We start from the raw sequence: 20,355 nt of genomic DNA on the forward strand, positions 1-20,355 counted from the left end.
ATATGCTCTAAGATCAAGAATTGACAAATGGGATCTCATAAAACTGCAAAGCTTCTATAATGCAAAGGACACTTTGGTTAGGACAAAACAGCAACCAACAGATTGGGAAAAGATCTTTACCAATCCTACAACAGATAGAGGGCTTATATCCAAAATATACAAAGAACTCATGAAGTTAAACCCCAGGGAGACAAATAACCCTGTTAAAAATGGGGTTCAGAGCTAAACAAAGAATTCACAGCTGAGGAATGCCGAATGGCTAAGAAACACCTAAAGAAATGTTCAACAAATGCTGGCAAGGATGTGGAGAAGGAGGAACACTCCTCCATTGTTGGTGGGATTGCAGACTGGTACAACCATTCTGGAAATCAGTCTGGAGGTTCCTCAGAAAATTGGACACTGAACTACCTGAGGACCCAGCTATACCTCTCTTGGGCATATACCCAAAAGATACCCCAACATATAAAAAGGACACGTGCTCCACTATGTTCATAGCAGCCTTATTTACAGTAGCCAGAAGCTGGAAAGATCCCAGATGCCCTTCAACAGAGGAATGGATACAGAAAATGTGGTACATCTACACAATGGAATATTACTCAGCTATCAAAAACAATGACTTTATGAAATTCATAGGCAAATGGAGGGAACTGGAAAATATAATCCTGAGTGAGGTAACCCAATCACAGAATAACACACATGGTATGCACTCATTGATAAGTGGCTATTAGCCAAATGCTTGAATTACCCTAAATGCACAGAACACATGAAACTCAAGACGGATGATCAAAATGCCAATGCTTCACTTCTTCTTTAAAAGGGGAACAAGAATACCCTTGGCAGGGAATAGGGAGGGAAAGATTAAAACAGAGACAGAAGGAACACCCATTCAGAGCCTGCCCCACATGTGTCCCATACATATATAGCCACCCAATTAGACAAGATGGATGAAGCAAAGAAGTGCTGGCCGACAGGAACAAGATATAGATATCTCCTGAGAGACACAGCCAGTATATAGCAAACACAGAGGTGAATGCCAGCAGCAAATCACTGAACTGAGGACGGGACCCCAGTTGAAGGAATCAGAGAATGGACTGGAAGAGCTTGAAGGGGCTCCAGACCCCATATGAATAACAATGCCAAGCAACCAGAGCTTCCAGGAACTAAGCCACTACCCAAAGACTATACATGGACTGACTCTGGACTCTGACCTCATAGGTAGCAATGAATAGCCTAGTAAGAACACCAGTGGAAGGGGAAGCCCTTGGTCCTGCTAAAACTGAACACCCAGTGAACATGATTTTTGGGGGTAGGGCGGTAATGGGGGGAGGATGGGGACGGGACCACCCATAATAATAGGAGGAAGACAGGTTAGGGCAATATTGGCCTGGACACCAAGAAAGGGAATAACATTCGAAATGTAAAAAAGAAATACTCCATAAAGAAAAGATGGGGAAAAATGTGACTGAGAGAAGAAGTTGGTGAGAAGAGGGAGTCTTAATTGAGAAAATGCCTACATTAGAGTGACCTATTCTATAGTGAAGTCTAAGGGATATTGTCCTGGACTAACCTTCGAATTTGTAGGGCCCAATTCTCCAGGATAGTGTCACTCTTTTGTTATTAGTCAGAAAAAGAAAATGAGATATGAGACAGGAGGCAGTGCTCCTACTAGGCTTCTGCTTCAGTTTATGCCTCCCTGTTTCATTTTGGGCTTTGACATTTCTCAGTATTTAACTAGTAACTGCTAGTATACTGTTGAGTGTAACCTGTCTTCCATAAGTTGCTTTTCATCAGTGTTCTGTCACAGCAATCGTCAAAAATTATGGTACGTCCTAAATTGAAAAACACTGATAAATTACTTTTCTTCTGCGATGATGGCTTAGGGTAAGTAAGCTCTATTCATCACATATGATTCTGCCCAGCATGCGCCTAAGATTCTGTTTGAGCCGTCCTGCACAGGATAGTCTTATTTTATATGCAGATTGTACAGAATAGTTTTGCTTGTTTGTTTGCATACTTGACCATAAAAAAGAATGTATTTGAAAAGAACTGTCCATAAAGGAAGAATCATTAAAAGTTATTAAGAGTGAAAATGCATTTTGTTGTTTAATTTTGCCTAATCATGCAGTTTGTATAGGCTTGGATTTTAGGTTTCCAATACCGTTGTAATTATAAATTAAGTAAAAAAGGTATGTTTCTAGTCCAAGCCAAGTAGAGTCTTGAGTAAGAATCCTATTTAAGCTATCCCTTGTGCTATCATCCTCCATTGTGAGTAAAACCATTATATCCTCTTACTTGTGGCCCTAATACCTGAGAAATGCTAGTTAACATGTACCTTACCTTCTTAACATATACATTTTCTTTGCCTTTTATCCTTTTCAAAATATATGTCCTTCATTGATTCTCTGTAAATTTCTAATCCTGCTACCAAGTAACTCTCATTTCACTTTTCAATCCTTCCATATATCCCTCGGAAACCCCTCTCACTAAATTTCAAAAATTAAAATTAAATAAAAATTTAAATTTAATATTATTAAAAGTCAAATTAAATAAAAAAAAACAGTGTTTGAGATGTGTTGTGCCATAAGTGGTCACACATTATACTCTCTTGTCCAAACAGATTTTCTTGCCAAAGGACATTGAAATAAGTCACTGGTCTGGTTTCAGTACTCTGTATTTTACCATCCTCTCAATACTGGAACCTCCCTGAGATGCCTCTCCTTCTATATCCTGGTATCTTGCTGTAGCCTTTGATTATTGTGATCCTTCAGCTTTGAATCTGCAGGACCTCCCCCATCATATGCTCCAGCAGCAGGATCTAGGCCCCCTACATATATGTAGTAGATGGGCAGCTTGATCTTCAGGTATCTCCCCTAAGAGTTCGTGTGCAGGCTGGCTCTGACATTTTGTCTACCACTGGATTGGTTTCTTTTCTCTGGGTTGCTTTGCATGGCTTCAGTAGAAGGTGATGCACATATTCCTGTTGTACATTGATATATCAGAAAGAGTTGGTGTCAATGGATGTTCTACACTACTGAGGTAAAGAAGAATGGAGGGAAAATCAGGTTGTAAAGATGGGACATGGAGGAAGGGACTGCAATCAGGATATACAGTAAATTAATTAGTGAAAATATTTATGTAAATGTGTTTATAAGAAAAGTAACAGCTACAGTATACCTGAGTAACATAAAACTGTACCGGAAATAGATTTGTCATAAAATAATGGAAAGCATACAAAATAAAATACATCAATTATGCATTATTACTTATGTATGTACATATACATATACAAATACATGTACATGTACAAGTACATTTATACCTTATGTACACACACATATATGTATATATACATGTATGTATATATACATGTGTGTATGTGCAATGTGCTTTAATATGACCAGCAATTCACATGATGTGAATATTTAATAATATAATAGTCTCACCACTATGAAACACAACCATTCTATACTGCAGAAATAGGGCTACAATGGAAAAAAACAATAAAAATCTAGGTAATCTTGATTTTTTAAAATTTCACTCTAGTTTTCTTGGATTACCATTATATGTGCAGAATATTGTTGGCTAAAACATCAATATCTAAATCAATATTTAAGAAGAAAGGAAAAGAACAGTAGAAAGAAATGATTAACTTACTTTAAACTACATTAAAAATCTCCCTTCCCAAATCTTCCTGAAATAGATCAATACATATTCTACTCCACTCCAGAAGAATGCAATCCTAGGGTTTCCTGTTAGAGAAATGATCCTTCTAAAGTATTCCCAATTGCTGAATTATGATTAGACATTTGTTCCCAAAGGCAAATTTCAGATCCCCTTACCTTTCTTAAGACGTCATTCCCAAATAATGAGATTCTTGAAGTACCCAATAATACATTTGGGGCTATGCGATGAGATAACCTGTAACTGTCTAAATTATTCATGGAGGAATCTTTTATTATTTCTAATACACATATGAGATGTTTTAATAGTATAAAGTTTGGTTCTGGAATCTGTTGCAAAAGGCTAAACAAAGAAAAAGGAGAATTTTAGGTTAGACCATCTTGAAAATAATGTAAGTTAGAAATCTAAGTACGAAGAACAAATAGGGTAAATGTTTTGTAGACTAACTCATAGTATAATCAGAATTCAAAAGAAGTTAGAATACATAGCTAGAGTAATACATAAAATGTTTTCTGCAAATCACTTTTCTGTACAGCATCATGGAAAAACATTTTTAAAATTATTTATGAATGTCAGTGTACTAGATGTATGACTGCTACCTACAAAAGCCAGAGGAACTTGGCAGGATCCCTGGTATCAGAATGAAGATTGTTGCAAACCATGTATGTCCTGTGTGTGAAAACATCCAGTGCTTACAAACAGCACACCAACTTTCTTGCCAGCCGGGGGACACATTTAACGTCTAATGTATTATAATTCCATGACACAGTCTTATAACAATCTAGAACATAAGGAGCAGAATCACACTCATGATTCTACTCAATGCCCTGGTATTAGAATGAATGAAGATTTTGAAGACCATGTGTGTTCTGTGTGTGAAAACGTCCAGTGTTTTTCAACAGCAAACGATCTTTACAACCATCATGGACTGGAGATATATTTAATATCAAATGTAGTATGAATCCATGGAACACTCTGGTGACATTCCAGAACATAAGGAGCAGTAAGCACACTAGTGATCCAACACAATACAATTATAAAAGTTTCTGCTACTGCAAGACTGAGATGCAGGGCACCTGGGATGCAATGGGAGCTCAAAGCTCTGGTTAAGTATGAAATCATTCTATGGAGTATCACACAGAAAAATGATTCAAAAAAGTCAAATCTCTACCTGACCTAGACGGCTCTACATAGTTATAGTTGAGAAAGAAGAATTCAGTAATAGATTCATGTTCTAATCAATGACATATATTGACCATGTGAAATATTCACAATACCATGATAACAATTCAAGGAAGCAAGTAACCCACAGGTATTATATGCACATACTTCTTTTAATTTGTTTCACACATGAATAATCCAATACTCTAGTCAGACCTGAACACAATGTGTTACATAGATTGTCTTCTTAATCATGACATTTATAAAGGAGAAGACTCCCAGGTAAGATTGCAGACATGGTTCAACACGCTAGCTTGAGAAAGCAGAATGTTTATAAAGTGACAATACATGTCTGAGTGAAGGAAACCTCTTGGCATAGATCATCATTGCTGCTTGCAATACTAGAAACACAAGTCTGTGTACCTTACAAAAGCACTGCTTCTAATTGGTGCAGTTCCCCAAGTGCTTACTGTATCATTACCTTTGAATGGCATTAATTTTTCCAGTCATAGTTCTTTCGTCTGTGATGCAAAGCCAATTTTCATATAAAGACAATGTTAGTAAGCTTCCATCAATGTTAACAATAAAATCCTTTTTTATTGAACATAAAACAAAAAAGTAATGGTCAATGCACATTGTAGATAGTACTTGAAAAACATTTTTTTAAATTAGCAATTTAGACCAGTGATTCTTAACTTGTGGGTCATATTCATTAGGGGGTTACATATCATATATTTTCCATATCAGATATTCTATCCATTTTTCTTTATAATCATATCAGGAGCAAAATTTGAATTATGAAGAGAAGCAAAATGAAGTAATGGTTAAGAGTCACAAAACCGTGAGGTATTATATTAGTGTTACAGGATTAGGAAGGCTGAGAATCAGTGGTTGAGAGCCTACTTCCCTAAAAGATTCCCAAACTGACATCTCCCCAGAATCTTGGGTCAAATGTGGAACCTATATGCAGAATCTTGTGTTTTCTTCCCTAAGACTAGAATCAATGAATCAGAGTCCTAGTTGCTATAGCAATGAAATAAAACTACAGTCTGTTCAAATTGCCTCTCCTGGTTTCTAGTCTACACCACTCTTTGTAATCATAGATCTCCACTCCACTTCCCAGACCAAAGCTCTCTCTGCCTAAAGGAAGCCAGCTCCTACATGGAATATCCAGACAGGAGCCTATCATGAGTGCCCTCTGAGAGGCTCCATCCAGCAGCTGACTGAAATGGGATATGAAGAGCCATAGCCAACCATTGGATTTTATGGATCAATCAGGGACTTGTATGGAACAAATGAGGGAAGGATTCCACACCCTAAAGGAGATAGGAACTCCATAGTAAGAGCTACAGAATCAACTACCCAGGACCACTAGGAGATACCAAAGGCTGAATTAGCATCTAAAAAGCCTACAGGAGCTGCAGCATGACCTACTGCACATTTACAGCAATCTAAAGCTTAGTCTCCATGTGAGTCCCCCAACATGTGGAGCAGGGCTATCTGCAAGCTCTTGACTTGAAAACCCTTCCCCAACTGGCCTTAGGGGAGAAGATGTGCTAACCCTGAACAGAGTTGGGGTGCTAGGGTAGTAGCAGGGGCCCGTAACTGGCTCAGAGAAGGAAAGAGACTTTGTGATGAGAGAATGGGGGGTCATCATAGGAGACATAAAATGAACAAATAAATAAATGTAAAGTAATAATAATTATAATAATAATGATGATGATGATAGTAACTAATAAAACAAATGAACAAAACAAAGAAACAAAAAAAATTCTCTTCTTGGAAATAGGCAACTATGAAAAGATAGAAGCACCAGAAATTACCTGATCCTGATTGTATAATTTTGTGAATCTGTATAGTACACACAGAGTAAAACTGTAATATACATGTAGACCTATGCTTACAGACCACTTGGAATAGCGAGGAAATTTCTTATATGTTTTCCAAGTGAGAAAGTCTTAGTATCATAACATTTTCTTAAAATTGGTAAATATTCAACAATATAAATTAAGTTGAAAGCAACAGTTTGTCTGAAGAAAAGAAACTGTCTTTGTTCATAAAATACCACAGTTAACTTTAGTGTTGTACTAAGGGTAACAAGTCAAAATTGGAAGAATCCCAGGTGTTCTTGTACCTGTAAATTGCTTTGAATGCACATGGCTACCTTCAGTCACTGATCTTGTCTTTTCTCCCCATGATGTGTTCCCATGTTTCTGGCAATTTGAACCAGACACCCTTGGCAAGCTCAAGAGCTAAGGAGGAATCATTGTGTACCTTTGCCCAATGTTATTAAGCATAGTTAATCCCTGAACACTATCTTTTCTCTTGATGTCTGGGCCATAGGTTCACAGTCTTCTGAGAGGTGAATTCAGATCAAGGCCCAAGCAGAAATAAAAGAATGATATTTGCTCTAGAGTCACTGCAGCTCCTGGCAGATTAAGAGTGATAGACAGGTTAAATGTAGCCTAGGTTAACCCTTGACTACTTGACATGGAAGTAGAATGTCAATATCTGGAAAAAGTGAAAGCGCTGGGTTTTTTTGTTTTTTGTTTTTTTTTTTTTGTTTTTGTTTTTGATTGAGAAGGAAAACAATTTTGTTTATCTACTGGACAGAGGGCAATATCAAACATTGATAGCCTATTGTAGGTCAGTGGTGGACTAGCCATTTTGAATTGTTATTTGAGAGGGATATTTTTTGGTAAGTATTTACGACATGAATTTTGTAAAACACACTTTTATCACTATTATTACTTGTCCTGCTATTACTTCACAATATATGGTCAGAGGTGAATCGGTGGGAATATGTGTAATGCCAAACTAAATCCAATCTGATATATGAGGATGTTAACTTCCAACAGAAGCTGTTCACTGTGCCTTTGGGATGAATCTTGTGACATTCTAAACTTTGTCATACATTTACTTGCCATGTGTCTTATCAAGAGATCATGTGTCCATAGTTCCGGGAAACACAGATGCTATAACAAGCAAGCATTCTTCATTCCAATTAATATATTGTTCAGTGTCTGTCTTATCCCTCAGGGACCAGTGTGAATATTCAGATAAAGTTAAATTGCAGGTTTGTTTTTTGATTGGGAATGAAAACAATTTCATGTATCTACTGTAGAGAGGGCAATATCCAACATCGAACACCAATTGTTGGTCAGTAGTGAACTAGCCATTTTGAGCTGTTATTTCTGAAGGACATTTTTTGTAAGTGTTATTGAAACATATGCTTTGTGAAGCACACTTTTACCACTAATATAACTTGTTCCACTATTACTTCACATCGTATGGTCAGAGGTGAAATCAGCAGGAACTTTTGTAAGGCCAAACTAAAGCTCATCTGATATATGAGGATGTTAACTTCCAACAGATGATGTTCACCTGTGTCTTTGTGATGACTCTTTGAGGTTGTCAGCCTTTTTACCTGCTATGCCTCTTATCAAGAGGACATGTGTTCATAGCTCCAGGAAACAGACACCATTATGTAATCTCAAGGACAGAAAAGGACATATGCATCTCTATAGGGATGTTAATGTTGATGATGTAAAAACCTTCCTTACCTTTAAAACGGATGCTATTACAAGAACGCATTCCTTGTCCCAGTCAATTTGTTGTTCATTGTCAAGCCTATACCTCAGGGACCAGTGTGATTCTTTAGGTAGACTTTTGAATATGTGATCCGATTCTGGACCTTTCTCTGCAATTATGGATAACATATCCTGTGTGGGATACGGATAAGCTTGTATTATTAGACATCCACATCTGAAGCACAAATATGCCTTTTATTGTGAACCTGAGCAAGGACAGTTTTGGGTGCACAATAATAACTGAGAGGAATAAGTCATTGAACTTTTTTCTGTTTTAGCTTCCAATTACATTTTCTTCACTTATCCACTTTCCCCCAATTTGTAACATCATGGTTTTATTTGGACTTCTGTTCCCCAAAGCATTTTGGTAAATGGTCCTGTATTACTTTTTGTTTCCTTCTATGAATATCTTTCTCAAGCACGGCATTCTAAGTAAATATTGGAATATTTCCCTTCTAGAGATAAATCAGTATATTACTTCCTGTCTGTCCTGGCCTCTATTATGTATCCTAAGTTTTGTATTTTTATAAATATTTTTTCACTATATTTCTGAGACTTTTTTTCCTTTTTCTGTAACTTTTTTTAAACTATGTCTAAAGATGCTGTCACATTTAAGAACCCAATATTTGTCAATCATTCTTCCATAACTTTACTCCATAAAAATGACTACCACACACAGATTTACTCCATATTTTTCTCTATTTCAATTGATTGCATGATTAAAAATATAGTCACCAGAAATTTCTGCTCTAAAATACCTAAGAAATGGGCAGTAATGCTCATGTGTCTGACATGGTAAATTTGTTCACACATAAATTCCTAGCTCAGTTATAGTTCTAAAATAGATGTGGACAGTAAATATATATTTCCAAAGAAATTTAGTAACTAGTTTAAAATAGATTAAGCAATATTAGGCAGCTTTTAAATATAGTCTACTATATAAGAAAAGATGTTACTATATAGCAAAAACAATACATACATCTATTTCATCGATAATGTAAAGTAAAAGTCTATAGTTATTTTTAATTATAAAAGATCGAGTAATCTCAGAGGCAATGATATTAAGGGATTGACTCCAGAATAATATGGCGTCATAAAGAAGCCGGAAGACTTTACAGTTGGTTAATCAGCAGGGTCCTTCCATAGACCCATTTCCTCCAACAAGCTGGTGGGTTAGGATCTTTGATGCAATCAGTGTAAAACGTGGGAATACTACTTCTTTTTCTTTTGTATTTTTGATTTCTTTCAATTGCATGACTCAAACTTCAGTGGAAATTATTTCTACTTTAAAATGATCTTACCCTCATGGATAGGTTATCTAAACATTAGTCTGCTTGATTAAATAACTTACTTAGAACAAAGGTGCTGTAGAAACCCAAAATGATACTCACAACTATTGGAGCAGGCAACTTTTTGTCTTTAAAAAGACTTGTAAGAGATTTGCCAAACAGACATTTCTTCTTTGCTTGTGGTGGATTAAGAGATGGTACTGTTGGGTTAGTATATATATTGACTTCGTGTTTTTGTGAATCTATGAAAGAAGGGAAATCAATGCTGTAAATGAACTCATTTAGCCCTCATTTAGCCCTAGCATAGCCTTTTCCTTTTACTGCCTGCATGCCTTATGCAATATCACAAACACACAGAAAATAACTAATTAGTATTATAACATTTGTAACAATCTTACTTCATAAGGTACTGGATATATAGTTGTATATGGCCAATACTTCATGTATAAAGAGTAAGTTCTCGTATTTGCCTTGAAAGCTATGCCTATAGGTATTAGAATCAAACACTCATGTAGTACCAATCTTTTCATCTCCTTATGTGACTTTCTGACTGCCGTGGACAACAGTAAAGTACCAGCAGTATCTGTCCTTCACAACACAATTTGCCTGAGTGCATTTCTGTTACAGTCCTTGGCTTTCTCCACTGATCTGTGAGTTCAAATCTGAGATCATAGTGTCTATGTCAACCATATGGGTATATTATGCTATATTTTCAGATTTTCTTAAGAGACTAGCATGGTGGCACATGCCTTTATTCCCAGATCTCAGGAAGCAGAGCCAAGTGGATCTCTGTAAGTTTGAGGTCAGTTTGGTACACCGAGCAAGTTCCATGACAACCAGAGCTGTTACATAAAGAAAATCCAATTTGCTATTAAGTTGTTATTTTCTTTATTTTAAAAATCTATGTTAAGATTCAATATATCACTGTAAGCATCATTTCTTTACATTCCTTAATTACTTAATCTCATTTCTGGGTTTAATCTCTAACATAAACTCAGGACCAGTGGAAAGAGGTACTAAAATTTGGAAGCAAATTCTAACAATAGGATAATATCTATAATACATAGGTGAATTTATCCCTCACATGGTTTAGTAAATCCTTCATTGTTGTTTGTTATAAATCATATTTTCAGTGCTCAATGATTTAACTTTAAGTTATGGTAGTAGAACAACTATACATACCTATAATGCCCTCATAGGGAAGAAGAGCAGCTGAATTTCTCCGCAGTGTATTATAGCCAGGAGTGCATGTCCTGCCACTGGGGGAGCTGCTGAGTCCATGTTTGGTTTCCTTCACGTTCCCACTATTTGTTGGAGTACTCTGGGAACACGAGGACTTTGCTCCGGGACGATGATATAGTGATGTTCCCTGCCACACTGCAGCCAAGTCCTCGCCAAAAAACTGTGGCGAATTTTCGATCATAAACTTCAGTAGAGAAATCTGTGACAAAACAGGGCAAACACAGAGGGTCTATGTTATTTTGAATGGTTGCAAAATCACATTTTACTTCTTAGTCTTGGAGGCTAAAATATGCAGTTCAAAATTCTGAGAAAAAGTTAGCTTTTATAAAATATAGGGTCAGGCATTTGTCAGAAATTTAAAAAATTGTGAGATCAGATGTTCAAGTGTGATCATCACAGTGCAATGTTACATAAGAGGATGATTTCCAGTTTTTCCATTGTGATGGCCACTATGTGATACATACTGTCAACTGAAAAACTTTGGTTACATTTGACACATATGTGGGTGAGCAAGATTATAAGGATGCTTATAGAAAGGCAGAGCTAAGGAGGGAAGATAGCCTCTGAAAATGGGTACCATCCTACTGAAAGTTCTCATGGGCTGTCTAAAAAGCAAGAGACAAGCAAACCCATCTGTGCATTAACATTCATGTGTCTCAATGCAGTGCAATGTTAACAGCTGCATCAATATATCACTGTAGGTGCCATTTCTTCACATATCTTTAATTAATTACATAATCTTAATACAGTGATGACTCAGTGCAGATGCAATGGTAACATCTTGATCTTATGGTTCATTATATTGGGAGGTATTTGAAATAAGGTCAACTGGGAGGAAACGGGATAATTATGTATCTTCAATGGCAAGTACTTTGGAGCCCTGTCTTCTCCTCATCTTTGATTCTACACAATATGAGGAATATTATTTTTTCTCAGTTGAGCTGTTTTACAATATGTTCCTTACAGGTCCAAGGAAATTGTTCAATTAATAATGGATCAGAAACTCAAATACTTAAGTCAAAATAACCATTTGATCACTGTACTGCATAAGTTTTGGTAGTTTATTATAGTACTTGAAAGGTGGCTAACATAGAAAAGTATACTCAATAATTTCTCTAAACCAATAAAAACCAGCATCCTGAGGCCAATGGTATTTTACTTACATTAATCAGGAGTCTTAAGGACCATATCTAATAAAAATATTCCAAATTGCATTGCCATTTTTTGTTAGGGAAACCACCTTGAAAACAAGTAGAATTTCACAGGTTCTATACTGATTATGTCAGAATTAAGACTTGATTGCTGAACCCAGTACCCAGGATTGTTTTTTGTATCATTCAACAGCATTTGTTCTCACTGGGACAGTCTAAGGTTATTCTAAATAACAAAGACAAAAGACTGAGTCACTGAGCTCAAATACCCATTTATATTTTACTTAAAACGCACCAATTATTCCTTCCCTCCAGAAGAACAACTTTCAAAGCTGTACTTACTTTACAAAATGAAACAAAACCAAAACCAAAACAATCAACAACAACAACCACAAAATAACCCAGATTCTCAGGATAATCATGTTTTTCTGTCTCATTGTAAAGGCTTATACACGCTAGGAGTAAAGTTCTTATCTAATTACCTTTTTGGCAATATCATTTATCTCTCCATTATTGCAGAAGCTCGGCACAAATAAGAGACATGGGGCTAACCCAACAGATAGGTGGTAAGAAGACATTTTATTAATGGAAGAGTGATTTTTAATTTCATATAATATACGAAAAAGTTGCCTCAGAAGAGCCGCATTTTCAGGTGGCATTTTATCTAAAAGACTGAACACAGAGACAGTTATTTTAAAACAAATATACTCAATTTGTAAATATTAAGGGAATGGAGTAATCATATCATATGCAGGATGCTCTGAAAATAAAATGAAAGAATTTGTACTCAAATTATTGCTTGAAACATTTACCCAATTCAGAAAAAAAGACAAATCTAATTGGAATATGAAAGTAAGATTATAAACCTGAGCTACTGTAATTCCCACTGTAACTCAAACTCTTTTGAAAGTGTCTTTTGGGGTTGGGGATTTAGCTCAGTGCTAGAGCGCTTGCCTAGCAAGCGCAAGGCCCTGGGTTCGGTCCCCAGCTCCGAAAAAAAAAAAAAAGTGTCTTTCGTGTTTGTGAATAATTGAAACCTTTTGCTGTCTGTCAGTGTTCTTAGTAAATATTTCTGTGATATATAATCTCTAATATGTGTAAGCAAATGTTCCTTCTATTTTGTTGATGTTGTTCACAGTTTGCCAACTATTACCTCTGCACTGCGGCTAATTTCTCTTCATCGTTGACGTTTTCGGTTACAGCAATCCACTCATCATATAGTTTTGAAGTCATTAGACTTCCCTCGATGTTTTGGAGGAAGTCCTTATAAAGAGAGGAAAAATATTTTTGTGGAAATAATTAAACATGGAAATTATTCAAAGTACATTCACCAGTAAATTTCAGTTTAGTTCCAACTTTCTTCACAGTTCCCCAAATTTCCCCTAGTTACAACATTCCATGATATGTGGGCCCAGTAAGTTTCATCTATTCAAGCTAGAGACCAAAGAGTAAATTTTCAGATTTACTTGGACTATAGAAAAATCTTTCCTTAGCTCAGCATGCCTCTAATGGACAGCTGAGCAAACTAGCCCATATAAGCGATCGATAGTTCAGTTTGAATACTATTTTTAAATAATAGAAACATACAACTATGATAACCACAATAAAGACAACCATAGGAAGTTATTATCTGATTTCTCAGGAGCATAAAGGGACGTCTGGTACTGGAAGCATGGAGGCACATGTGGTCATGGTTCTTAGAGAATGTCCTAATGTTCACTAAACAAGTGTAACTCCTAACTCTATTATGTTTAACTTAATGTTCACAGATATTATAGCCCTTACCCATCAGAAAAGGCTCTCTTTTAAATGAATGGAGACTATTACTGAAAACCACAGTCATTTAAGGTACAAAAAGCAAAATATCCTGTGGCTCTCAGCCCCAGTTTATACATATACATAATAACTCCTGAACTGTGGACTCTGACCATAGGTTGGGATATTCAGAAAAATTTTACACCAGAGAATAGGGACATTTGCTTTAAGATCGGATCTCCTAGAAATGAGGGGAGGGTTCACTTTTAATAGTCCAACAATTGCATTGCTTAGACAATTTCTGAACAAACCATCATCCAGGTTATTAACAGAGGAGGCTTTGAGCATATCATATTTCTCTCATATGTATCTACTGTCACTCAAGGGAATGCAAAATGAAGACAACTACTCCCAGAGACACAGAGGAATCCTGAGGTGGATGATGGAAGGACATTCCCTACCTTAAAGATCCACGCCACTACATGAACTGATTGTTTCTCTATATCCACCTCTTCTCCCGAATCCAATTTGTCCTTTACTGTTTGGAACAAAGTTGTACTTGGAGGTTCTATAAAGACACCCTTGGTTGTGGGACCTTTCTTTTTTAGTACGTACAGCATGTCCTGAGAAGAAGAAAGAGAAATACCTGTTAGGCTTCACACAGCACAGAGCACTAGTTGCTCCTTGGGAACCAGACCAATGGTGTGCACAGGTGCAGTGCAAGTGCTGGCATGGACAGAGAGGATCTCAGCTGGTTTTGTGCTGCAATCTTTTGTTGTACACATCCCACCCTAATGTTAACCCTTAAAGATCACGCAACTTTTCTTTATATCAGATTTTCCAAAATAGTTAAGGGATTAAATCCAACTTTTCCAATAGATGGTTTCTGAATAGCCCTCTCTCATCTTCCTATTGGAAAGCTAATGATTTGAGACACAATTTTTACTTGACATGGTGATAGAAGTGAAGGAGTGAGGTATTTAAGAAGCAGGATTTTTTTAGGAGAGCCAGAGAAAAGCCATGTGAGACATACCAGGATTGCTGAGGGCAGGTCGCCATCCTGACAAATGGAGCTGAGTTCTCTTCCAAACAGTTTTCCTCCCTTTTTAACTTGTGGGATGGTGCATACTTTGTCCTGGTGGGGCACAGAGGCCCCATCCAACTGCCATGTTACAGAACTTCTTTGTTTCTTAAAAGTTATTTTCTTCATATCTGAGCAGGAGATGAGATCATTACATGGGATAGTATAATTTATAGATTTGTTACAAAACAAAATTTCAATTGCAAAATGTCCCTATTATAATGGGTTAATCATCCTGTTGTGTTTATGCAACCTTCTTCCCATATGCCCTACACTGTTACTAATCTTAGTGATGTCTCTAAGACATGGTCTTGTGTTCTGTAGTGGGAATTCTCACAAGATGATGCTGTCTAACTCCATACTGTATCATGAAATACTAGATACATTAGTTGAATAAGCTCCCTGAACTATGTACAGGTTGTTGCTTCAATAGTTACATCCATTTTCATAGCCTCCCTCACTTTTATTCTTATTTAAAAATTTTCTATTTTTTTTCAAATGTCATAGTGAAGGTCTTTTATCCTTAGTTTTCTTGTTCAGCATTTTGAAGACCATTGTTAAGTTTATTTCAACAGCAGCATTTCCCCTCCTGAGAAAATATACATGACTATACACTATAGTGTAAGTTCACAGCTGAAATTAAAGTTTCTTTTTCCCTTCTGAGTTTTCTTTTATATTGGACTATAATACAATTTTAAATATGTTACTTAAAACAAATAAATTAAAAGTAAACAAATGAGTCATATAAAACAATATAAAATAGTCTTCTTCACTGGAGAACATATTGTCTGCCTGGCTAATGCAAAATTATGAGGACTGAAATCACAAATATTATATAGATTGACAAAGCTATCTGAGTGAGCGTTTGTGTGTATGTGTGTGCATGTGTCTGTGTGTGTGTGTGTGTGTGTGTGTGTGTATATATATATATATATATATATATATATATATATATATATATATGCATACCCATGGACAAAGACTGGAGCAGAGCCTGAAGGAAAGGTCAGCCAAAGATTGCCTCATCTTCTGGTCCATCCCATGCATAGACACCAAACCATGACAGTGTTGATGGTATAATGCTATGCTTGCGGACAGGAACCTGACAGCGTTGTCCTCTGAGAGGGTCTACTGGCTTCTGACTGAGAGAGATGCAGATACTCTCAGCCAACCACATGACTGAGTCCTGGGACCCCAATGAAAGAGTTAGGGGAAGGAATGAAGGAGAAGAAAGAGATAGCAATCCCATAGGAAGAACGATAATATTAATTAACTTGACCCCTCAGAGCTCCCAGGATCTTAGCCAACAGCCCAAGAGCATACATTGCCAGTCTGCAGTCCCTGCTACACATATAACAGACGGCTGTCTTGTCTAGCCTCAGTGGGAGGGGATGTTCTTTTTCCTGTGGAGGCTTAATGCCTCAAAGAAGGGGGATGCATGAGGGGTAAGGTGGGACCAGCTAAGTTGGTGGGAGAGCACCCTCTTAGAGGCAAAGGGGAAGAGGGATGAGGTGGGGTATTCTTGGTAGGGGGACCAGGAAGGGGACAACATTTCAAATGTAAATATAATAATTAATAAAAAATTAAAAAAGCAAAATTTAAAAGAAATCAATTGTATAAGTGGGAGGTTTACAAGAAAGGATATTAAGGAGAAGTAATAAAAGAATTCTATCATTTGAAAAAATAATTCAAAAGGCCCAGTCTATCAATGTTAAGGCCATTTAAAATCTAGATATAGGTCTAAAAGATATTTGTTATATGGGTTGAAATGAGATTAGAGACTGGGCTACAAACCTAAGGTGATTTCTATTCAAGCCTGCAACAGATTATCTTCAATCCCATACATCTAGTATTTCTATGTAGATTTCATTGCAATAGTTTGTCAAAATGTAGTTCATAAGTAAATTTGTGCTCTAGTCATGAAACCACTTGATGGGCAACATATCAGGATCCATGTCTTATACTTGCTATTCACAGTGTCTTGACATACCAGTTTATGGCAAATATCTGCCTGGAAAAAATGAATTGTTCTCCCTATAACCAAGACTAGTCTTCACATCAGAATTTTGAGTTCTCTTAATATGGACCTGAAACATATTGTTTTAATGTGTTATTTTGTTTTTCTTTTTTACAGTGCCCGTTTCCTAAGCAAGAAAATGATAGCATGCTGTGATATTTTATGACAAATTAATAGGAACTGAGAAAAGCCACCTGAAGGAAAGTGGCGGACTCACTTTTTTGCTGCTGGCTTCTTGCTGAGTTTCTGGGCTTTAAGATGAATTTCCAATGTACATCAGCATTTAGATATTTCATGAGTATCCCAGGAAGATAAGAAATATCTTTAAAATTTTTTAAGTCCCGTGAACTGAAGTTCTTTTGAATATTTATCATTATAATATCATGTGTATACTCATGCCCTATGAGAAAAAAACATGAATTGTAACTAATGTAATTGAATATGGGCATCCCTTCTGATACAATTTAGAATGCTTTGCTGTATTTCTCTTCCTCCTCGTCCTCCTTGTCCTCCTCGTCCTAGTCCTCATCCTCGCCCTCCTCTTCCTCCTCCTCCTCTTCTTCCTCCTCTTCCTCCTCTTTCTCTTCTCTTTCCTCCTATTCCTCCTCCTTCAGGATAATGTAGACTGTACACACTAGAACATTAGAACCCTTACAGGGATACTATAATAAATTAAGCTGAGAACTCTAAAAATAATGTGGAGGAATTTTTCAGTGTATTACTCTGTTTAAAGAATATAGACCTAAGAGTGCACTGTGTAGGGGAACTTTTCCTGTATTCTTCTCTAACCGTTTTAAGACACGCTTGTTGGAGTATTAATAACAATAATATTTTTATATCATAAGAATACTACTTCACTTCTCTAGCTTTATATTAATCAATTTAAATATTTCACATTGCATATATAAAATAAAATATGAGCATTAATTGTCTTCACAAAGTTAACTGTGATATCCTACACTAGCAACTTAAAAGCACAATGAAACAACTAGATCAAAAAGAAGAAAACACACCATAGAGAAGCAGATAGCAGGAAATAATATTAGGTCTGAAATCAGTAAGAAACAGAATCCATAAAACCAGGATCTTCTTTGAGAAAATCAACAAGACACATTAACCTAAACTAAAAGTTCAGAAATATTATGCAAATTAACAAAATCAGAAATGAAGAGGGATAAATAATGGAAATTGATGAAATTAAAAAAAATCATCAGGTTTTACTACAAAAGATTATATTTGACAAAATTTGAAAATCTATATGAAATAGATGATTTTCTAGAAAGATATCACATACCAAAATTAAATCAAGATCAGATAAACTGATCAGTCCCATAAATCCTAAGAAAATAGAAGAATTCATTAAAAACAACCAACAACAATAACAGTAACAAAAAACCCAGGGCACGATGGTTTTAGTGCATAATTCTACCAGACATTCAAATAAGAGCCAAAACTCCTTAAACTATTCTCAAAATAGAAACAAAACTAAAGAACTTGGTGATGAGATTGTAGAGAAACAGGAATGCTCCTCCATTGCTGGTGGGATGGCAAACTTCTACCACCACTCTGGAAATCAATCTGGCTGTTCCTCAGCAAACAGGAAATAGTTGTACCTGAAGACCCTGATATACTGGTCCTGGGTATATACCCAAGAGATGTTCCACAGTACCACAAAGACACAAGCTCCACTATGTTAATAGCAGCCTTATTTGTAATAAGAAGCAAACCTGATGCCCTTCAACCAATGAATGGATACAGAAAATATGGTTTACTTACACAATGGAATACTATTCAGCTACTAAAACAAAGGACATCGTGAATTTTACAGGCAATTGCATGGACCTAGAAAATATTCTGAGTGAGCTAACTCAGACTCCAAAGGACATGAATTGTATATACTCACTTATAAGTGATACTTGTCAAAATGTACAGAATATCCATGACACTGAAAGTTAAACCATAAGGAAAGCCTAAGTAAGGATGCTTCAATCCCACTTAGCAGAGGGAAATAAATAACCATGGGAGGCAGACAGAGGGAGAGATTATGTGTGAGAGTGGAATGGGAGGAGAACAGGTCAGGATCAGGTATGGGGGAGACATGAGAGAGGCCAAGGGACCCAGGAGAATGAATGGAAATTTACAACTTTTGGGGTTAGTGGGAACCTCTAGAATATCCCAGAGACATGGGATAGGGGTGCTCCCAAGAGTCAAGGTAGGAAATTTTGCCAAAACGCCAAATCATGTAGATGTGAAATTTGAAGAGACCACTTTTTAATCAAACAGGACACCTGTGGATGGACAGGGACACTAACACGCCTACAAAACTTTCAACCTCAAATTGCTCCTATCTAAATGTAGTGCAGGACAAACTGGAATAGAGTCTGAAGCAGTGACCAGTCAGTGACAGGTTCAACTTGGGATCCATCCCATGATTAGGCACCAATCCCAAACATTATTACTGATGCAATGTTGTGTTTGCAGCCAATAGCCTAGCATGGTTGTCCTCTGAGACGCCTGCAAGCAGCTGACTAAAACAGGTGTAGATATTACATCTAACCATTGGACTGAGGTCGACAGCCCCTATGGAAAAGTTGGGAGAATTGAAAAACTGAAAGGATTGGAAACATCATAGAAAGACCAGCAATATCAACCTGGACCCATGGGAGCTATCAGAGACTGAGCCACCAAATAAAGAGCATACATGGGCTATTCAGAGACCACAGGTACCTATGTAAGAGAGTGTTTTCTTATCTGGCACTAGTGGGAGAGCATTCTCTTAAATCTGTTGAGACTTATGTCACTTGTATAAAGGTCAACTTTATGTGTTAGAGCTTCAAATTTTCAGTACTTTTTAAAAGATAATCTTTGCAAGCATACTTGGTGATTTCAAAATTTTAATTCTTATTCTAACTTTTTTGATAATTTTATTACTATTATTTATTTGGCAATAATCTAGTGAGAAATAAAAGAAGGCAACAAAGAGAATAGCTGTAATTAAGTCAGGTTGTCTCCAAATTTCAGAATATGATCTCACATTCAGTTACATAATTACTGGTCATAGGAGATGAGAACCGAATATTTTACATGGAATCGGAGAAATGGCTACATTTCGAATGTTCATTACAAAACAATCTACATATTTTGGAATAAATAAAAAATTGAAGATTTTACATTTTAGATTTAAACTTGTTTCTGTGTGTATGTCTTTTGCTCACATATATACCTGTTTACCATGTTAGACTTGGTATTTGTGCAGGTCAAAGGTGGGAATTAGATCCCCTGAAACTGGAGTTATAGATGGTTGTGAGCTACCATGTGAGTGATGGAAACCCTTGAGATATATAGCTAGGAGGATTTTCTGCAGCGATTGCCAAATGATTTTTTAAAT

General features: G+C 36.4%; 1 protein-coding gene across 1 annotated transcript in view; it reads right to left on the bottom strand.

Moving 5' to 3' along the window:
- The window catches only part of Tgap1l1 (GTPase activating protein testicular GAP1 like 1), a 144,303-nt gene that overhangs the window by 108,697 nt on the left and 15,251 nt on the right, over nt 1-20,355 (bottom strand). Inside the window, exons 8-17 of the mRNA XM_087636522.1 lie at nt 17,185-17,367; nt 14,903-15,081; nt 14,331-14,492; nt 13,268-13,377; nt 12,597-12,786; nt 10,904-11,162; nt 9,824-9,963; nt 8,406-8,564; nt 5,324-5,433; nt 3,840-4,023 (exon numbers count right to left, since the gene is read on the bottom strand). Of these exons, the coding sequence (XP_087492648.1) occupies nt 3,840-4,023; nt 5,324-5,433; nt 8,406-8,564; nt 9,824-9,963; nt 10,904-11,162; nt 12,597-12,786; nt 13,268-13,377; nt 14,331-14,492; nt 14,903-15,081; nt 17,185-17,367 (1,676 nt within the window). The remainder of the gene's footprint in view (nt 1-3,839; nt 4,024-5,323; nt 5,434-8,405; nt 8,565-9,823; nt 9,964-10,903; nt 11,163-12,596; nt 12,787-13,267; nt 13,378-14,330; nt 14,493-14,902; nt 15,082-17,184; nt 17,368-20,355) is intronic.

Source organism: Rattus norvegicus, chromosome 2 (assembly GCF_021556685.1).
Source record: "Rattus norvegicus strain SHRSP/BbbUtx chromosome 2, alternate assembly SHRSP_T2T, whole genome shotgun sequence".
NCBI lineage: Eukaryota > Metazoa > Chordata > Mammalia > Rodentia > Muridae > Rattus > Rattus norvegicus.